At 39.2% G+C, this 22,415-nt stretch overlaps 1 protein-coding gene across 4 annotated transcripts in view; it reads left to right on the top strand.

Annotated features, from left to right (window-relative positions):
- Positions 1–22,415, top strand: part of LOC150076627 (uncharacterized) — a 404,400-nt gene that overhangs the window by 272,711 nt on the left and 109,274 nt on the right. For all 4 annotated transcript variants that reach the window (XM_090386197.1, XM_090386196.1, XM_090386195.1 and 1 more), the window contains one exon: positions 12,442–12,537. In XM_090386197.1, the coding sequence (XP_090242323.1) occupies positions 12,442–12,537 (96 nt within the window). The remainder of the gene's footprint in view (positions 1–12,441; positions 12,538–22,415) is intronic.

Here is a 22,415-nt window from a genome sequence, read left to right as displayed (position 1 = left end):
AAATAGTTCCCAATCTTAAAAAGTCTTGCAAATGTTCATCTGTCGTTCTTGATCGATGTTTGGATTTTATATATTTCATTTTTGAATATGTTTGTTCACATAGGTAAGTGCTACCAAAAATATAAATTATTCTTCTTGCTAATTTTTTTAATTCTGGAAATTCATTTTCTGTCAAAGTTTTATAAAAGTTAATTAATATTTAATTTTTCAATAATGTTTTCAGGTTATCGTTACTTTGAAGATCTATGATCTCTAATTGTAGATCTTTATCTATTTGTGAAACATTTACATCAAATGGATTCTGAAATAATGTAAATAATTTTCTATTGTTTTCGAAATCAACAAATCGATCAATAATTCAAGATTTTGGACAAAATTGTCAGTAAAAAAATCACAATTGGGCATATTATTATATAAACTTTCACAACACAAAAAATGGGGAAAATTATTTTGTTCAATTTGATTTTTAAATAATTATAATTTTGTCCGAAATGCTTTAATATTGTAGAATAAGTCATTTACAAATAGATCGCGACTTTGAAGTTTTTTATTCAGTGTATTCCAATGTTTCACAAATATCTGTTAAAAATGCAAGTTCCCATAACCATTTATAGTCTGTTAATTCTGGGACTGGTTTTAATTTTTCGTTCATGAATATGTCTATATCGGTTCTGAGTTGAAACAATCTTTTAAAGACATTACCGTGACTCAACCATCGCACCTCCGTATGATACAACAAATCACCATATTCGCTTTTGATTTCCTCCAGGAAAATTTTAAACTGATGGTTCAGGCCATTTTTGCATATAAAATTCACAATGCTAACTATAGTCGACATGATTGAGTTCGAAGACAAAAATTTACCGCACAACAATTGCTGGTGAATAACACAATGCAATTGCATAGGTCTTTCAATGTTTTTGGAATCAAAATATTTATTAACATGGCCGATGAAACCAATATTTTTTCTGACAATTCCCAATCAAGCTGCAGGTCTTCAAACACTTTTGATACTCTATAAAATATGTTTTCACCAGAGGTTCTATTCTTCAAGCTTTCAAGTGCAGCCAGTTCTTCTGTGACTTCAACATTTTGATTTATACCGCGTATGTAAATGAGTAACTGTGCTGTGTTGGTAATATCTTCACTTTCGTCAATTGCAATAGAAAAATTTATAAAATCTCTAACTTTTTGTTTCAGCTGATCTTTAACATTAGTAGACAAGTGTTCGATTCTTCTTGCTAAAGTTGACGCTGATAAACTTGTAACAGCGAAGTGCTTAACTTGATCAGGGCATATTTCTTCTGCAATTGATAGGCACACTCTCTTCACAAACTTGCCATCAGTAAAAGCCCTCCCTTCTTCAGCAATGATTTGAGATGCTCACAAACTAGCTCTAATTAAACTTAAATTCTGATTGTTGTTGTTGCCTCTTGAAATCAAAGCTCAGCTCTTGTAATTTCTTGTTTTGCAACTCTCCTTGACGTTTATCGTAAGTTGAGGCATGTTTTTTTGTATAATGCCGTTTTAAATTATATTCTTTCAACACAGAAACTGCTTCTTTACATATAAGGTAGGTACGTCGGTTATTGTCCCTTATAAAAAAATAATTAATTAACCAAAGTTCATTGAAGACACTACATTCGGAATCAATTTTTCTTTTCCTTGACATCTTGATTCACTAAAATTAAAAATTCAAAGTTAAAATTAAAAATATGCATTTATACAAATAGCACTAATAAATTGTTGCGCATGATAATCAGTGCAGCGGCCCGACGACTACTTTCTCCTGGTCAGCTATTCTCATTCAGACTGTAGTCTGAATGAGAATAGCTAACCAGGAGAAAGATTAATATGCATACTCATCTTTACATTGCAAACTGCAAAGAACGCATTGCATACAATTCTTTCACTAATACTTACTTGATTAATATTTAGATTAGCGTTTAGCAATTGTTTTAAAAGTTGCTTATTTTAACTTTACTATTTCACTTTTTGACAACTTGTGTTCACCGGAAGTACTCGAGGCTATAAACTTATAGCCTTGGGCACTCGCACTGTTGGGATTACCGACATCGCAAGAAACACTGTTGCCAAGTGGAAGCGCACAGAGTTGCAACAATGTTACAAAATTATATTTGGACGCATTTACATTATATTTTGATTAAAAATATCCTTATATACGATATGTAGCAACCAAAAAAGATTTCTATCGAATAAATTTCACGAGGCGGATGAAATAGTCTTTCAGGCTGGATCCAGCCCGCGGGCTGTAGGTTGACCCCTGATTTAGAGGAATATGCTTTTTTCTGTCTCTGATGTTTGCTTTACCTTTTTATTTTATTTTTATTATGAAAGATTCAGTTTCCAACTATTTCAAATGTTATTCAAATATATATATATATACATACATATACACACATACACTTTACCTTACACACACACACACAGGGTGATTCACTACCAGTGCGACAAACTTGCAGGAGGTGTAGGGGGCACAAAGACAAATCGTAATCACATAGCGTTGCAGGGTCCGAAATGCCTTCGTCATGCGGTAGAGGACGTTGAACGGGAGGTCGCGTGAACAGCGATTCCGCTGGAAGTCAGCATTTGCGAACCGTTTCTGTTGAAGAAACCAAGTAGCAAAAGTACTCTGGAGTGGATAATCTGTAGTCTCCAATGATTGGACGCATTGCAGATGGTATGAACTCATTTGGTTTGTTGACAGTATCCTCCATACAGTGGATTGGGAAATACCCAATCTTTGGCTTATCGCTTGAGTACTCGTACTCGGATTGCCTTCTGCAAGACATAGGACATTCTCCTCATTGTCTGGCATCCTCGTCGTTCGCTCTAGATTCATGGTACATCTTGTGAAACAACCAGTCTCACGTAACCTAACCTTCTGTGCACACGTGCCAAAATCGTATGATGAGGAGCACGCCTGTGCGGGAAACGTTCCTGGTACAAGCGCAGAGTGGCGCACCCATTACAGTCTGCAGCTCCATACACGAGGTGCACGTCGGCCAGTTCAACGTTTGAATACTTCTCCATCCTACTGCCTCGGGAACCGGTTCGCAAATGCTGACTTACAGCGGAATTGCTGTTCACGCGACTTCCCGTTCAATGTTCTCTACCGCATGACGAAGGCATTTCGGACCCTGCAATGCTATATGATTCCGATTCGTCTTTGTACCCCCCCACACCTCCTGCAAGTTTGTCGCACCGGTAGCAAATCACCCTGTATATATATAATACTGATATTATGTATTAAAAAATTAATACAAATGCCCATAGTATGGCAAAACTGTAAAATGAAAAATTAACATAAACATAACAATTGAAATGCAGCGATTCTGTGATCATTATTGGCCTTGTGATCCTCTGTCGATTTGGTGCATAATGGTCAGTCTATTTTTATTTCTGTTTTATTTTGTTTTAGTAGTTTGATTAGTCTCTTTTGGTGATATTTCATGTTTCTCAGAACTGGTACCTTACTAGGGAGGTGCCACTAAATTGTTATACAATTGGTCCTATATTTTAAATTTTAAAAATGGAATTATTTGAATTGGATTTAAATTATATTTTAAATTATTTGGAGGCTTTCGGCTACAGTTTCTGTCTTGCTATTTCTTCTCTCTCCCTGCCTATTATGATTAATTGTTATGTTTATGTTAATTTTTTGCTCTACAGTTTTGCCATACTATGGGCATTTGTATTAATTTTTTAATACGTAATTTCAGTAATATATTGGGTATCATGTGGAGGATGTGTATTTTACTGCCTCTAATGACTACTTCATATTTATCTTATTTATATATTTTATTATTGTCATTACTCATGCGGGTGTGTACTTGTGTGTACAACAAAGACGAAAGCTAATCAGATCAGTCTCTTGTGCACTGGGTGTGGGAAAGTCTTAGATAATCCAGCTGTTGTGGTGGATGAATTGAATATATATTTTGCTTCCGTCTTTACTGACGAAAGACCCTTCATGCTGAGTAGAGGCTGTATGAATGAGGCTAAGCCATGTGAAATTAGTGATGTTGTAATTGCAGACGATTTTTTATTAGAAAAAAATTTGAGCATAAAGGCAAGTAAGCCTTCTGGAGTTAGCATTAGCAGAGAGCATATAATGCAGGTAAGCAAGCTTATACAGCATGAACAAAAAATAAATAACTTCCCATTTCGCCCATCCATTTTCTCCAAAAGTTTATCCATTATTCCTTGAATTTAGCAAATTTCCACACATCTGTTGTACAAATATCTTTCCTCAGTTTGAAATTTTATGTTCCCTGAGGATTATGTAATCTGAACAACAGGAAGAATCCTATCAGCATTGAGCTTGCTCAAACCATTCAAGGTCTTATACACTTCGATTGAAGTGTATATGATCACCTTGCAGGTGCCTAGTCTCCAGATGCTACAGTTTGCAGAATTTAAGCCTTTTTTGATAAGAGCAAGTTTGTTCTCACCAATCTCATTGTCCTTCTCTGTACTCATTCCAAAAATGAGGCCTACAGACCTGTATGTAGTACTCAAGGTGTGGTCTGATCATGGCCTTATACAAAGGGATAATCACCTCCTTATCCCTGCTAACAAAATTCCTATACGTCATTGACAAAACCCCTTGAGCAGTCCAAGCAGACTGTCTGCATTGCTCAGAGAACCACATATCCAATTGCTATTTTATTTTCTTAAAATTTTTTCTCTTGTTATTAATTTGGCACTTGCATTCTTAATGTCTTTAGAATTTCTTTTCGAATGATATCAACCTTTTTGATGTATTATTAGTTGAGAATCCTGTCCCAAATCCAGCTTGCTCTTTCAGTTGATTCTCATCAAGTATTCTTTCTAATCTGTTAGTAATGACCCTTGTTAACAACTTGTAGATGTGGGATAACAAGCTAATTGGTCTATAATTTCCAATTTCTGATTTATCTCCTTTCTTATGCAGCAAAACTATGATTGAATTATTCCATTGCTTAGGCGTCACACCTTTTCTAATGCACTTTGTGAAGAGCCTTGCCAGTTTTTGTGTTATGTCTCTTCCTCACAATTTTAACAACTCTACAGTAACTTCATCTTCCCCCCGGGCTTTCTGATACTACATTTTCTTCAGTGCATGTTCTACCTCATCAGAAAGAATATTGGGTATGTCGTATGTGTTGCTACTTTGCAATCCATCTTCCTCACTGCTGGCATCATTCCCTCGCTCCTTGTATAATTCTCTATAGTTGTCTTCTGCTATTTGAATTATGCCTTCTCTGCTGTTTATAAGTACACCATCGCTATTCTTCAGTTTCAGTATCATTTGTCTTTCTGTATTACTGCTCATGGCTGCTGATTTAAATCCTTTGTTTTCCCTTAATGCTTGTTCTACTTTTCTTGTGTTAAATCTTATATCCTCTCTGAGTCTCTTTCTATTGGCCTTGTATAACTCGATATACTCAATTTTCTCCCTGTCAGTGTTTTTCTTGCTCTTCATTTGTCGTATTAGGTTCATCACGACAAGTGTTTCTTGACTAATTTTTTCTTCTTTGGATTTCTTTTTCCCTATAGGTTTTTTGGGCTTTATCACTTTCAGAAAGTTGTAATATTCCTCGTCGATATCTTGGTCCTGAGAAGACTGCAGAAGCTCAAACTTGTTCTCAGGTTCCAGTACATACTGCTTTTTCTCCTCCTCTGTTGTCTCAAAGACCTTTGTATTATTTACTCGAGTCAGTTTTTTCCTTTCCTTTCCTACATCTATATCAAGTGTACATCTTACCATTCTGTGATCACTTCCAACATTTACCTTATTTACCTTATTCAGGACGGTAACATCATTCACAATATATCTTCTGTTAGTGAGGATGAAGTCGATTTCATTAGTTGTTAATCCATTTGGACTCTTCCATCTCCACTTTCTGTTCACCCTTTTCTTGAAAAAAGTGTTCATTACTGACAGTCCTTGAGATTCTGCAAATTCCACAAGTCTTTCACCTCTTTTATTTCTTTCACCAATTCCAAAATTTCCTGTAGTTCCTCTTTCTGCACTGTTTTGCCTTTTTCCAACCTTAGCATTGAAGTCCTCCATAATAATAGTGTAGTGGGTTTTCTGCTCATCTAGAAGACTCTCAATTTCGGTGTACATTTCTTCAACCTTTTCATCATCATGGCTCGATGTTGGTGCAGAAATCATTATAAACTTTAGCTTGTACCTCTTAGAAATCTTGAGTATTAGTCTTGACACCCTTGGTGATGTACTTTTGAATTCCAAAATGTTGTTTTTAAAATCTTTATGGACCAGAAACCCAACTCCACCTTCACTCCTTTCACTGTTTCCATTGGTGTACAGCAGATTTCCACTTGATAAACTTATAAGTGATTCATTTCTTCTTGTTTCAGCCAAACTGGTGATATTCCAATTCATATTTTCTAATTCCTTTTCCAGCTCTAATATCCTGTCTTCACCTTTATAGTAAAAGCATATTCTAAATAATTTAGCAAGTCGTGGAAATCTTCAGAAGGGGGACAATATAAATACAGGTAGTTCTCGACTTTACAAGTTAATTCGTTCCTAGCGCGTGCTTGTAAAGCAGGAATTTATTTTCTATAGACATAATGTTAAAAATAGGGGTTACATTACTAACAATGAAATTAGTTAGCTAATTAGTTCATGTTTAAACAATGATTGATTTATCCAAAGAAATGAAAACTTAGCCTGTAAAATCGAACAAATTATAATAATAGAGAAATTATTTATGACTTACAAATGTTAAATAATGTTTATTCTTCATCATCATCAACTAAATGCACACTCCCTTCTCTTCTCTTAGAAATTTCACTAGCATGGAACGCACAAATTGCAACTAACATGATTTGTGCAGAGTAACAAGTTTACGAAGCAAAAAAAAATAAATAAATAAATAAATGAAGAGAAGATTCTGAAAATGTATTTATGTTTTTTATACGATTGAAGATTTCAATAAAGGGCAAACACATTTCCCCATAATAACATAAAAACCCACACAATTCCAGTTTTTGGTATTTCACAAATGCAGTAGCATCGAGTTTTACTACCCGTTTATAATTGCTTGCAGTAACAGAAAAGTCCAGTAACCGGAAAGTGCAAATTGCTTTTGTTTCATGGTCGTGACTTCCAGAAATGTACTTTAGAAAAATATCACAAAACCGTTCAAAATTGGTTCTTATAACAGAACATATAATAACAATGAAAGTGTAGTGCATTTTAGTGATTTGAATTGGTAACTAATACAATTTACACTATAAAAACAACCTTTTAGGGAATTATATAGCGAAAATTTGAACTTCCGATGTCGCGGAATGTATTACCAAAAGACAATGTGTTATTGGGTTCACATTACGATATTTTCACAATGCGATAGTAACAGTTTAATGTCGTAAAGCGTGGTACACTGTATTGTATAACTACTCGCGTGATTTGAAATGCGGTATTTATGAATGTTTAACATTCATTTTTTGCAATTAATGTTCATATTTTTGATTTTGTTGATACTTGTTACTTTGGGGGGAAAAAAAAAAAAAAAACTCTTAAAGCGAGAACTGCCTGTATATCAAATAAAAGAAATGAGAAAAATAAGTGATCAAAATGGATGCAGCACATGTAATACACAGTCCATTTATGACAGTTATATCTATATTTAATTAAAAGTGGCAATACATGTTTTTGGGTTTACTAACACCAGTTGAATCACTCTCATTTTGATTGACTATCCCATCCTCTAAGATTATGGGATATTCAATCCCATAATCTTAGAGGATTGGCCAAGCTGTACCCTGGCATAGTATGATTATTGTTGTGCTTGGATTTTTCTGGTGCAAACGCTACTTAGGCCATATAAACCTATTCATTCAGAAAGAAGAAAAATTATGTAAGGTTTGAACTTTTGCCTATGATATTGCTAAGTGGCAATTTCTGTAAGTGTGAGAGAGAGGTAAATGAAATTAGACAGGAATTGTTATACAAGGTGCATTCCAGGAGTATGTGTTTTATTGTGAGTGGCCTATGGTTCTAGCAGCAGTGTCGGCTAAATGCTCCTCAGCAGAGACCCTGATTTCGTCCACCACAGTATGTGACCATGCCCATTTAACCGTAAAGATTTGTAGATTTACATTAGATTGGATGTTAACCCTCTCTCTCCTTCAACTTCCAGTGCCACATTCGTCAGTGGTCATTAATTGTACATTCTCTAAAACTCTTTTTATTCATGACAATTAGAATCTCGAATGGAATATCGAAAGTCTTTTTTGCGCCTCTTGAATATCCCATCTTGCAATTTATGCAGCGGACAGGCTCGTCCTTATGAGGGCATTTTCCCTATACATGACTGCTATGGGCACAGTGTCCACAGGATGGAGAGTTATGGGTACAGTATTGTGTTGTGTGCCCATTTCCCAAATGCAAAGAACGCTTAGTAACTATTGTAAACAGTCTGTGCCTGTGTGAGCTACAAGAGGGAAATATTCTGTCCATTGAAGAAATACACCTGTAAATTTGTGGGAAAAACTGATTACCCAGCGTACATTTGACAAAAATGTTAGTTGTAAGCCTGAATGAGGTTGCCCTCTTAATCTCCTCCATTGTAAAGCCATGCATAGGCAACCAGATTTTTATCATAAAATTCTTTTAATATATCCTCCTTACATAGCTTCTTAGGTATGTCTTAGATCAATATGGAAGGGTTGCCTTTTTTTGGGAACTCCCATATAGATTCCTGCAGAGGACAAGGGATCAGATGTATTGATACTAATTAAATCCGACTTGGTGGCTGTTTCCAAAACTACCCCGTTTTTTTTTCAACTGATTTTATTTTGACTGTTTTAAATTCTGTCTTCAAAGTATTAGTTACAAAGTTTTTACACCTGCACTAGTTTTAAGATTGCTATTCTCCAATGCTCTTAAGTATCGATACATTCTCTATGTTTAGCTATTTGTTCCTTCATTGTAGGTCCATTATAGGCAACATCAGCATAAGGTCCAACAAAAGGGACACCCTGTAACAGTGGTCCCCCTCCTGTTGGACTTCCCCAACAGCAGGTACCTGAACTACTGGCTTTTAAATATTAACTATTTTATTCGGAGTCACTGTAGAAAAGGTTTGTATTACTTTGTCTAGGAGACTAGCTCATGTATTTATTTCATGATTAACGACTTTCAGTGTTTCATTTTCTATCAGGAGGTCTGTTGTTAATGTCTCAAGATTGGATAATATCTCTCCTTTTTAGTTACTTTATTAGTCTCTCCCAGACTAATAAAGTAACTAACAAGTAACATAAAGTAACATAGCTCATATCTTTACACATTTTTGAAATTGCCTCATAACAAGAAGATACATCCTTAATAATATCTAATTCTTCAATTGTTTTATTACCTTCTGAATTTGAGGTTATCCCAACTTTTTGATTAGTAGGTAAACCTCCAGAAATATCTTTCTCAAGAGAGCTTTGACATTTTAGGAGACAATAAGGGTGAGTTGTTGTTTCCTCTCTCAGATATATCTGTACGTTTTCTCACAACAGCATTCTTTCAATCCAATATTTATAACCATGTTATTCAACACAAATTCAATATTAAAGTAAAATATGCTGAACTGAGAAGTTAGAAACTATGTAAAACTTCGATAGCCAACAGAAAAATGTGTGTTGGGGGTGGGGCTGATTCACAGCAACAGAAGCAAGTAAATTCCCACCTGATTATAGTAACCTCTTCTCTCTCTCTCTCTCTTAGAAAATTACGCTAAGATTGTTATTGGCAAGCATTGTCACTGTTATTAACTTGAAGAAGAAAGTAGTTTGCTCCCCAAGTGCTCATTTGCCAAGGTCAAGGTTCAGAGTGGCAAACAAAAGCAGACTGAGAGCGACATGATGACAGCATGCTGGTCAGCAGTGTAGCAATGCAAAAATTAAAATAAAAAATGACTTATTTAGGAGAAACATACAGTATAAAAGAGTCATCAGTCATCAAGAGCTGCGATCCAGCATCAGGCACAGCATAACTATTTAACATTAAGTTCAGAAAAAAACACTTAATGTAGCAAATAAACAGGAGCACGAAAAGAACGACACACCAGGCTACATTGTGCACCAGGATACAGGTCAGCTGTATCTTTAGCTGCGAGGGCAATAGAGCCATCAGGTTTTGACAGAGGTGTGAGTGTAGATTGGGAAAAGTTGCAGCAAATAGGGAAACAAGAATGCTCAAGTGAACCAATGTGATTTATTTACACTTCATATATATGAGGCCGCCGTAGCCGAGTGGTCAGGTGCGGAGGTGCATAAGTACACATGCCTAGAGTGACCGGGGTTCAAGCCCATGACTGCTAAATACAGTGCTGTTTGTCTATCTTGTGAACTCCTCTGACCATTTGGTCATCCCGGAGTATAAACAGAAAGAGAAATTCATATATATGATTACAGAAATGGTTCTGTGTCCTACTAGTGTTTACATAAGTAAATTAATCTTTGCTGTTTTTCTATGCATCCTTTGTCAAAGACTACATAATCTGCCTTGGCTTGTCTAACCTGCTTTGTGACTTATCAGGTTATTTTATTTCTACCATAGACCTCTATGTAATCTGATAATTTATGTGCATCCCATGCATTTTTCTTTACTGCCACTAGTCGCATTTGTTCATCTGGCATCCATTTAGTTATAAATATCAACAGTAATTGCTTAGTTGGTAAGAAAGCTTAATAGCTTTTATGATTACTTTCCTGGACGCCTTCCATTTAGAACTTGTGGTTTGTAATAGCATTAGCATCAGTAGAGGCATGTGATGCAAGAAAGCAAGCTTATGCAGCATCAGCCAAAAAAAAAAAAATAAATAAAAAATAACCACTTCAACTTCACCCCTCTGTTTGTTCTAAATACCGGTCCAGCTGAGCCTTAAACTTATTTAGGCTATCAACTTCCACGACAAGGGATGGAAGTCTGTTCCACCAACCAACCACCCGCTGGCTAAAGGCAGATTTCCTTTTGTCTCACATTAGTACACTCTGATCACTGTCACCTTAGGGTCTTTTATCTGTAGATTCTTAATTATATAATATTGGTGTAGATTCACCCATAAAATTGAACTATATATCTAGTGTAAAGGCATTGTTTTAATTATATTTCATATCCTGGCTACCTTCGATGCCTTTACACTACATACGCAGTTTAATTTCTGTATGGAAGTCCACTGCCCATGTCGTGCTAACTCTCCTTGAGGGCATGAGATTCCGGCAGTGGCTCCAGCTGGTCTGGCCAGTGTGGGGCCTATTCACTGATTGTAAGATGGTGATCACTCCTACTATGACATCCTGGCCCCATGACTTTTATTCTCCAATTCTCTCACTGAAAGGTTCTGCCCCCCCCCCCCCCTCCCACTTCATGTGGACCCTACCACCCTAAACACTATCACTGCTCTTAACAGTCACCCTTCTTGTAGAGGGTGAGTTTCCTCTGCTGGGATGTCCCTTTATCCCCCTATTCTTCTTTTTTCTGATCGAAACCTATCTACCACCCCCTCCAAAATCAAACTGTCACTCCCACGTGTGTTTCCAGTAAAAAAATTCTTCCTTTTTTCTTTTCTCCAACTTTGGGCCCTCCCTAGCAAACCTAGGCATTGCATGGTTTATCCCAGAAGAGACTTATACGGCCCTACTGCCTGGCCCACCTCCACATGGGAAAAGACACGCAGCAGTGGGACCATGGACTTCCAATAGCCCAATGACAAAAGAGGTCAGATGAACGAAAGATCAGTGCACTTGAACAATACACTACGCAGATGATGCTATATAATTGTTTCCCCCTTTCTCTCTCCCAATAAATATATTTAGCATTTGCACATAGTTTACTAGTGTTTTTATTTATAGTGTTATTTGCTGTGGAGCATTACATATTGATCCTTTTTCAAATAAACATTTAAGATTCTTTTTACTGTTTGTTTTATGTTATATGCTTTTTAAATGCTAAAATATAGTCTGTATACATTGAATAACCAATTCAGAATTAAAAAAATAATAATAAAAATTTATGCCATTTACCTTAATTATTAATCTACATTATTGGTATAAATAGTATACCTTAATTTCTATACCATTTATACCAGTTAAGGATTTCATTAGTTGAATATTTTTCAGCTCTCTGGAATCAGAACACCATTATACCATATAGGTGTAGCACTTAATTTTCAGACTCATTTTTGATATGTTTTCAGGAACAGATTATTCCCAGAAGTTAAAACTGCTTGTATATATTTTACCAAGAACTTTTGAACTTACACTTCTAAAATAAATATTTTTAGAGGAGCAGATGTTTGTGGATCACGATTAAAAGTATTACTTAAAGGATTCTCCATAATATAAACTTCAGAAATATTTTGAAATTTAGCACTGATAAACTTTTATAAATTTAAGTCTAATTTTTTTAAGGCTGCCTCAGATGACTGTGGAGATATTGACTGGGAGTCATATACTATTGTTGGCACATCACATGAATTGGAGAAAAGATATCTTCGATTAACTAGTGTAAGTACCAATGTGAACCTTGAGTTACTTTCAATTATTATTATTTCCTAAGAAATACAGTTGAAATTGGTTATAACGAGCGTGGAAATAAAGAGATCACGGCTGTAATGAGCAAAAAGCCATAATGATTTTAACTTATGCGATTTTCCCATATAACCGCTCACTGTTATAACGAGTGTACTACACGTTTGCACAGTTACCAAATTTTGGTAACTGTGCAAACAATTTTTAATTGTTAGCAATAGTAGAGGCATACAATGCAAGAAAGCAAGCTTATGCAGCACAAGCCAAAAAAAAAAAAAAAAAAACCCTCCCATTTCATCCCCCATTCGTTCCAAATGCCTGTCCAGCTCAGCATTAAATTTATTTAGGCTATTAGCTTCTACAACAAAAGATGGAAGCCTATTCCACCAGTCAACTACCCGCAGGCTAAAGGCAAATTTCTGCACATCTATTCTACAACATCTTTCCTCAATTTGAAGCTGTGCCCCCCTCAGGTTCTTATTCTGAGCAAGAGGAAGAATCCCATCAGCATTCAACTTGCTCAACCCATTCAAGGCCTTGTACACCTCAGTCAGATCACCTCGCAGGTGCCTTCTCTCCAGGTGCTGCAGTTTGCAGAACTTTCTTGGTAAGAGCACCCCTTTGTTCCCCCTCACTTATCTTTTTTCCCTTCTTTGTACTCGTTCTAGCAACTCTATATCCTTCCAAAAATGAGGCCTCCAGACCAGTACTGTGTACAGGTGTGGCCTGACCATTGCCTTGTATAACGGGATTATCACCTCCCTGTCCCTGCCGGCAAAATTCCTATATATCATTGACAAGACTCCATGACCTGCCCTGGCAGCCCGTCTGCACTGCTGAGCGAACTTCATATTTGGCTGGACAATTACCCCCAGGTCTTTTTCACTTTCTACCACCTTAAGTGTAGTACCACGCGGTACGTTTCTCCGGGGTTACTTCTACCCATATCCAGTACTTTGCATTTGTCAATGTTAAAATCCAGTTGCCACTTCTCAGCCCATTTTCTCAACTTAACTAGATCCAGTTGGAGTAGCATACTGTCATTACTGTTGTTAACAACCCTGCCAACCTTTGTATCATTTACTAACTTGGATTAAACCCGATATAACTTCATCAATATATGCAAAACAACAATGGGCCCAACACCGAACCCTGGGGAACTCCACTATTAACATTTTGTCCATTGATTACCACTCTCTGTTGTCTCCCACTCAACCATCCCTTTATTCATTGTAGCAGCTTACCCTTCATGCCATACCTCTCCAATTTATACATCAGTCTTCCATGTGCAACAGTATTAAAAGCTTTCCTGAAATCCAAGAATATGATATCAAAGTTATGAACATATAGTAACCAATCAAATTGGTCAGACAAGACCTCCCTTTGACAAACCTATGCTGTATCTTAATTATTACTGCAGTCTTGTCTGGATGATCCTGCAATACTTCTTTATCCAGTGATTCCATTATTTTCCCCGGAGCACAAGTTAAATTAACAGGTCTGTAGTTACTTGTGTCACCTTTTGAACCCCAATTTGTGAATTGGTGATATTAGCACACCTCAGTCCATGGGAACCTTCCCTGAGTCCAAGGAAGCTCTCATAATTATGGCTAAGGGTTTGCTTATTTCCTTTGCTGCCTCCTTCAATATAACTGGATAAAATCCTGTCCACCCCAGGTGCCTTCCTTATGCTTAATTTCAACAATTTCTCCTCCACTCTGCTGTCAGTTATTACAAAATCACTTAGCTCCCTGTTAGTGTTTGATAAACTTCTGGCACTCCCCTCATTGAATAAATCCTCATGTGTGAACGTAGATGCAAAATACTAATTCAGTTTATCAGCTACCTGAGCATGATCATCAATGGTCAACCGATCTATGTTAAGTTGTCCAATGTGATTCATCCCTTTCCTTCTAGAGTTTACATAAGTAAAGAACTCCTTGCTGTTTTTATTTGCATCCTCTGCCAAAGATTTCTCATAATCTGCCTTCGCGTGCCTAACCTTTATGCCTTGATCACCGACTTGTTTATACGTGCCATAGGCTTCTGTTGCCTGATACTTTATATGCATCCCATACATTCTTCTTCTCTGCCCCTAGCCTCATTAATTCATCTGGTATCCATTTAGGCCTAAACCTTGAACAGTATTTCTTAGTTGGAATGAAAAGCCTAGTAGCCTCCAAAATGAAGTCCCTGAAGGCTTGCCATTTAGAATTCAAAGTTGGTAACATCATCAGTTGATCCCGCTGTGCAGAATTTAAAAACTGTCTGAGACCTCAGTAGTCACCTTTACGAGAGCAAAAGCCCTTCACTTTAGCCTTTAAGGTAATTACATCTTTAAATAATTCCCACATCAATACATTGTGATCACTGTCACCGAGTGGTTCCTTTATCTGCAGATTCTTAATGCAAGAAGAATCACTACTGATAATCAGATCACGACTATTACTCCCTCTGGTTGCCTCTCGAATATGTTGCTGTAGAATACAGTCGTTCAGTAATTCCACAAAAGTCTTGGTAGTGTGCGAGTGACCAACCCACGAGTTTCAGACAATATCTGGAAAGTTAAAATCTCCCATTATAATACATTCTGATATACTGGCCCACTCTATTTCTTTGCAGAATTGCTCATTATACTCATCAGATTCATTAGGCCTATAACACACACCTACTCTGATTTTTCTCCTTTCCCTGTGCTTATTTCACATCAAACAGACTGAACTCTGCATTGTCCACCAGCATAAATTGAATGCACTTCCTTAGATTTTGTGTTTCTTAACTAATGGCATAACCCCTCCTCCCTTCCTGTCCCGTCTATCCTTCCTATACACATTGTACTCCCCAAATTCCAACTCTGCATTGCCTATATCTTTGTGACAGATATCAGAGACACCACGTCTCTGATATCCCAAAATGGCACCTCCGTACCCAGGTGGGCAGGAGCAGCAGTGCATAGCACACGTTTCTTGATTAGACCAGGGGTTCGAGCCCGGAGGATGCATAAAGGTCAGGGAATGACCACCGCATATCCCCGGAGCAATATAGCCTTAGTTGCTAATGCTCTTAAAAACCAAATAACAAACAAACAAAATCTGATATCCCAACAATATCTGCCTTTGATGGCTTGACTAGCATTTCAAGCTCATCAAATTTATTAACTATGTTCCTAGCATTGGTGTACATGCACCTGTTCCTGCCCCTAGCCACCCTAACACAGCCCATGTATTTACTTGTTCCAGTATGACTCCCAGCAGTCTTGGAAATATCCATTACCTTGCTTTCCAGTCTGTTGCCCATTCTGATAGAAGCAATTCAAGAATCACTTTTACCTCTGCCTGCGGCCACTGTTAACCTTTTAGTCTGTGTATCTCCCCACGCGAGCAGTTTTCCGACCCATCTACCACTGCCTCGATAGCAACAGCAAATATTCTTGCACCCTTTCTATTTAATTTATCCCATCCCTGTAGACCCTGTCTCTCCTGTTAACAAGCACAGACCGGGCTGAAAAAAATTCTACCCCTTGAGCCTTGCACAATCTCTCCAGGGCCGAATTGATTCATAAGGCTCTCATGATATACTCCATCCTATCATGTCTGGGCACCGTGACCACCAAATACGGGGGATGCGGAAAGGTTAGGGAATGAACACCACATATCCCCGGAGCAACATGGCCTTAGTTGCTAATGCTCCAAAAAAAAAAAAAAATAAAAAATAAAAAAATAACAAGTGTCTGGGCAGAATTGTAGACACTTTCACATTCAACCCTAACTCACAACCTTTTTCAACATTGACCTGTATTTGTTGAGTAAATCTACAGATCTCTTACTCTTAATGTCATTAATTCCAACATGTGTTTGGGTAGTTGAAAAAACCTAATTCTTGGAATAGACAAAAATCTAAGGGGAGACATCTTTTATGACCACCCACATCAGATGAGGAGCTATACAATAGTGCATTGGCGTTCTGCTTGTAATTTCTATGTTTGCATTACTCTATTTACAAAGATTGTCTTGTATTCACTGAGCCGTGAATTTATTTTGGAGCTTCTAAGAATTTTGCAAATGATAATTGTTTGTATGCACATCACTTTACTGTCATTAAAGTAAAATCAATTAGAAATGAATCTTTACTTTGGAAATGTGTATAACAAAAGAAAGTCTCTCTATTCATAAAAAAATTCAAACTTATTCATGATTTAGAACGTGGTGTAAAAAATGTTTTTTTTTTTTTTTTTTTTTTTTTTTTAAGTAAACCCCAAACATGAGAGGTATTACAACCTATAGTACTGTGTTTGGGTTGGAGGTTGAGAAGACGAAAGAAGATATTTGTTGACATTGGTCCTCGAGTCATTAGGCCTATAACACACACCTGCTCTTATTTTTGCTTTCGCAGTGCTTATATCACACCAAACTGACTCAACAGTGCACTGTTCATCTATATCAACTGGATGCACTTATTTTGATTTTGTTTTTCTTAATTAACAAACACATTGTACTCCCCAAATTCTAGTTCTGCATTCCTTATATCTGTGCAACACGTCTCTGCAATCCCAACAATATCCGCCTTTGATGTCTTGACCAACACTTCAAATTCATCAAATTTATTTACTATACTTCTAAGCATTGGTATACATGCAAGTATACGTGTACCTATCCTTATTATTAGTTACCCTAACACATCCCATATACCCATCCTTTTCCTGATGACTGCCATCAGTCCCTGCACCCCTTGCTCCAAGTCGCTACTTATTCTAATAGAAGTTGTGCAAGAATCACCTTCACCTCTTCCTGCGGCTACTTTTAACCTTTTAGTCTGTGAATCCCCCCAAGCTAGAGTTTTCCGACCCACCTAACACTGCCTCGATAGCATCAGCAAATATTCTTGCCCCCTTTCTATTTAAGTGTATCCGATCCCTGTAGAAGCACGTCTCTCCCGTTAACAAGCACAGACCACGGTGAAAAAAATTCTGCTCCTTGAGCCTTGCACATTCCCTCCATGGCCGAATTGATTGACAAGGCTCTCATCATGTATTCCTTCCTATCGTGTCTGGGCAGAATTGCAGACACTTTCAAATTTAACCTGACTCACAACTTTTTTTTTTTTTGCAACATTGACCTGTACTTGTTAAGTAAATCTGCAGATCTCCTACTCTTAATGTCATTGGTGCCAACGTGTACAACAATAATACCTTTTGTGCCCTTAAAAGATGATATATGCTTTACAACTTCATCAACTTTTTCCCCTGGCAGACATACCCTGGTCCTGTTCTATCTATCCTTTTTACACAATATATTCCCCGTCTTCCTGACAATCTTTCTTCTTCTTTGGTCCTTAGCTGGCAGCTGGAGAAGGCGGTTGTCCACGCAACCAGTACGTTGCTCTAGGTCCGCAGGGTTTCGGACTTGCTCTGTGATGTTCTTCCATGCTTTACGATCCGTGGCGTCAGTCCTGGCCTGATTAGGTCATGACGTCAGCTCTTCAGGTCATTTTCCACTTGTTTGGCCCACGTTTTCCTAGGCGCGGTCCGTTGAATGTTCCATTGGGTGGGTCGTTGTCTCCAAAGGTGTGTGGATGGTATTCTATTCATGCCAATTCTACATACGTGGACAAACCATCTAAGCCTTTGCTTCTGGATTTGGTTGGTGATGGTTGGTTGCTGTTGTCATCTGGCTCAGATGGTATCATTAGTGATGCTGTCACAAAGTGAGATGCCCAGGATTTGCCGCAGGCATCGCATTTAGAATACCTCAAGTTTATTTAAATCTAGCTTGAGACAAATCCATGTTTCCGATCCGTAAATTAGAATGGGCAGGATCAAAGTCCGGAAGAGTCGGATTTTAGTCTTTGAGGAAATGTTGGTCCTCTTCTACAGACGCCATTTGAGCGAGGCGAACGCAGTGGCCGCCTGTCCAATTGTGCTGTGGATCTCCACGGTGGATGCAGCTTTCTTCTCTTGGACCAGCAACCCAAGGTATTTAAACTCCTGCACTTGCTCGATCTGGACGCCTTCGAGATAGATGGTGTATTGCGACCCATCTGTTGTCAGGGCCTTTGTCTTATCTGCATTGATCTTCAACCCGTATGGCCGGGCAATGCGGTCAATGTCGTAGAGGATGTTCTTGGCTTCAGCGTCGTTTCTGACAAAGAAAGCTCTATCGCCGGCAAACATCAAGTCAGTCACATAGTAATCCTTGCCATATTGTATACCCCATCTGTTGCTGAATGCTTGCCTCATAATGGCATCGACCACAATGTTAAAAAGCAACGGGGAGACCAGGTCCCCTTGGCGGACTCCAGTTTGGATGGTAAATTCCTCAGATAAATCATTCTGGCTGTGCACCTGGCTGGTTAAACCGTTGTATGCAGTTTGGAGGAGTGTGATGACTTTTCGAGGTACATGTTCGACCTCTAGCAATTTCCATAAGGCGGGCCGGTGGACACAGTCGAAAGCAGACTTAAAGTCAATAAAAACAGTGACGGTTCGCTGTCCACACCGGAACCTCTCCTCCATCAGTTGACGGATGGCAAAGATTTGATCACAGCATCCTCGCCCGGGTCTAAATCCCGCCTGTTCTTCTTGACTGGTTTGCTCGCGATGTTTTTGTAGCCTTGACTGAATGATCTTCATAAGGACCTTTCTAATGATGGAAAGGTGACTGATGCCACGGTAGTTCTTGCAATCCCGGTTATCACCTTTCTTGTGGATTGGCACGATAATGGCTTTCCTCCATGTTAGCGGAGTTTCTTCAGTGCACCAGATGGTTTTCAGGAGTGAGTATATTCGGCGAAGCAGTACATCTTCCCTGGCTTTGATCGCTTCTGTGATGACCTGGTTCACTCCTGGTACCCTGCCATTCTTTAGGGATTGTATGGCTGCTTTCACTTCTTCTACTGTAGGCTCGAGGCTGTCTGCAGGGCTCTGTGCTTGGCCCTTTCCTCTGGTCTGTTGTCCTGGATGAGTTCCTGGGCATGGACCTGGGAGGTGTTGAGCCCTTGGCCTTCGGGGATGATCTTGTCCTTTTGGTATGTGCTAACACCAGGACGAACCTGGAGAAAATGGCAAATGGAGCACTGGTAAAACTTCAGAACTGGGCAGCCCTGCATAACCTTACCATTTCAGGAGAGAAAACAAAGTCCATACTCCTTAAAGGCAGGCTACAATCACAAGACCACCTACAATAAAATTAAACTTTATGCCCATACGGCTGCACACTGAAGTCAAGCGCCGAGGTATCTTCTTAGACTCGGGGCTTATCTTCCACCACCACCTAAAGTATCTAGCCAACAAAATTTAAAGGTACAGTGCTATGATAAGGTGGGTCAGCAGGGCAGACTGGGGGCTGAAGCAAAAAGCTCTTACTCTGATATACCAAACGGCATACGTGCCAATTGTGTGTTATGGTGCCTCCATCTGGTACCGAAAAGCCATCCTAGCAAGAAATAAACGTAAGCTGGATTCAATCCAGAGATTCATGCTCCTTTCAATTTGCAGGGCGTGCCACACCATCAGCACCCCTGCTCTGCAGGTATTAACTGGATGTCGGCCATTATACTTAGAAGTGGTTAAAAGAGGGCTTTTTTTATCACTTAAGGAAGGGAGTTCCAACCCAACTGCTAAATTTTCAATTTGACACCACAAACGGCACCAGGCAGGAAAGGCAACGGATAACCCAACATCTACAAGAGATATGGCAACATGACTGGGACACTACAAAAGGGGCCATCACAGAATGATTTCTTCCATCCATAAGTTCAACTCACCCAGAACCTCCACCCTGGTTTTCGCCTGACCTCCACGGGACCTTTATCATCACCAGCCATGGATCCTTCCAACAAAAACTGACCGCCATGGGAATCGAGAATGATCCACATTGCCACTGCGGCGAAGAGGAGGCCTGGAGGCACCTCATGTATGAGTGCCCCAGCTACGACAACATTAGACTTAAATTCCTCACCACAATACAGAGAAACCCTCGCAATCAAGAATCCACTCTGCTACTCGAGGAAGATACCTATAAGGCATTAACCACCTATGCGCAGGAAACATTTGCACTTAGGTGAGCTAAGATTGCAGAACTCAGAGCCCAAGAACTAAACCGGACCGGCATTGGATAACTGTCCATTCCCCCGGAAAAACGCAGACATAATCATGCAAACCCTAATAGGGTAGGATCTATTGCAGGCACCATCCAAAGTGCATAATGCTGGCACTCCTCGGAGTGCGGGATTTAAAAGTCACCACAAACCCGAAATGGGTAGGATATACTGCTGGCACCGATCTAGGTGCGGGATTGCTGGCACTGACCTCAGTGCGGGATCTATAGGCACTATGCCATTGGCAATTACACAGGGGCACCTGTCCCCTGTGACTTTTAAACCCACACTCTTTCCTATACTTCGCCTAAATTAGGATGGATTTATTCTCCCATGTCAACCCACCCAAATTCATTCCCCCTCTAATCCTCTCTTCTTCTATGCCCTCTCTCTCTCTCTCTCTCTCTCTCTCTCTCTCTCTCTCTCTCTCTCTTTTTTTAAATCTATTACTTTATTTACTTATTTTATTTTATTATTTTTATTTATTTATTTATTTTTATTTTTTTAATCTGTTACTTTATTTATTTATTTTTTTTTTGTCTCCATCAGGAAGCTCAGGCAACCCTGGTGGAGGCCAGCCAGAGTATAATGGGCAGCCTGGCTCACTTCCCAGTGGTGGTGGCGGGCAACGTGGGGTTCCCTTAGGAGCCTTGCGGCTAAGCAGCCAGAGACAACAACAGACCACAGCACAACTCTGTCACAAACCAGACACCACACTTTTTCTGGCTTTTACAGAGATTCTGTAAATTCTTCACAAAGTACCATGGTGCAGATGTGGGAAACCACCGGTGGCACCTTCCACAAAACACTATGCCACTATGTAGGCTCGACATCATCCATGGAGACCTCAGGGGGATCGATCGGTGGGTTGTGATTATACAATGCTTTAAAGAATTCACTCCACCGTTGCAGGCGTTTGGACGGTGATCGCACGAAGGTCCCATCAGCGTTCTTGATGTTGTCACTAGTCAATTTGGTCTTTCCACTCAGACATCTGAGGGTACGGTAGAGAGTGTGGTACTCGTGCTTGGATGCCACCTCTTCAAGATTGTCTGCCACTTGGTTCCAGTATGTCGGACTTCTCGGTTTAACTGCTGGTACCGTTCGAAGTCGACCGATTTTGCCTGTTTCCGTTTGTCCACGAGGTCGAGGCACTCGTCTGATATCCATGGTTGTGTTCAGGCAGGTGGGCATAGGGGCTTGGCACATTCCAGGATGGCATCAGAGATCTGCTTTTCTTCTTCATTTACATCCTCGGACGTGGCCAGTGCCTCAAAGCGGTTGGATAGGGCGATCTGATATGACTCTTTGTTGGCAGCATTTATTAGTTGCCTCCAGTCCAGCTTGGCTGACCGAGATGACCTTTTTGCGTGTCGTAGTTTGAGCTGATCCTTAGCCCGGATGAGGTAGTGGTCAGATCCGCAATCAGGTCCCCTCGTGGCACGGACGGCCATGAGTGATGAGCGAAATCGGGCGTTAATCAAAATGTAGTCCAGGATTGCTGAGTTCTTGCCAGATGGATTTCGCCATATAAGTTGATGTTTTTGAGGGTGCTGGAAATGGCTGTTTCCGATGATCAGGTTGTTAGATGCGGCAAAGGACAACAGACGTAGTCCGTTGTCGTTGATCTTCCCATGACCAAACTTGCCCATTGTTGTTTCCCAACCAGATCTGTCCACGCCAGTGTGGGCGTTAAAGTCTCCTGCGAGGATTATCACTTCTGTCTGTGGAATTGAATCCAGCGTATGTTGGAGCTGGTT

This window comes from Mastigoproctus giganteus, chromosome 12 (genome assembly GCF_048544385.1).
Source record: "Mastigoproctus giganteus isolate SK-2022 chromosome 12, ASM4854438v1, whole genome shotgun sequence".
NCBI classification, from domain to species: Eukaryota; Metazoa; Arthropoda; class Arachnida; order Uropygi; family Thelyphonidae; genus Mastigoproctus; species Mastigoproctus giganteus.
This window is presented reverse-complemented; position numbering and strand designations above follow the sequence as displayed.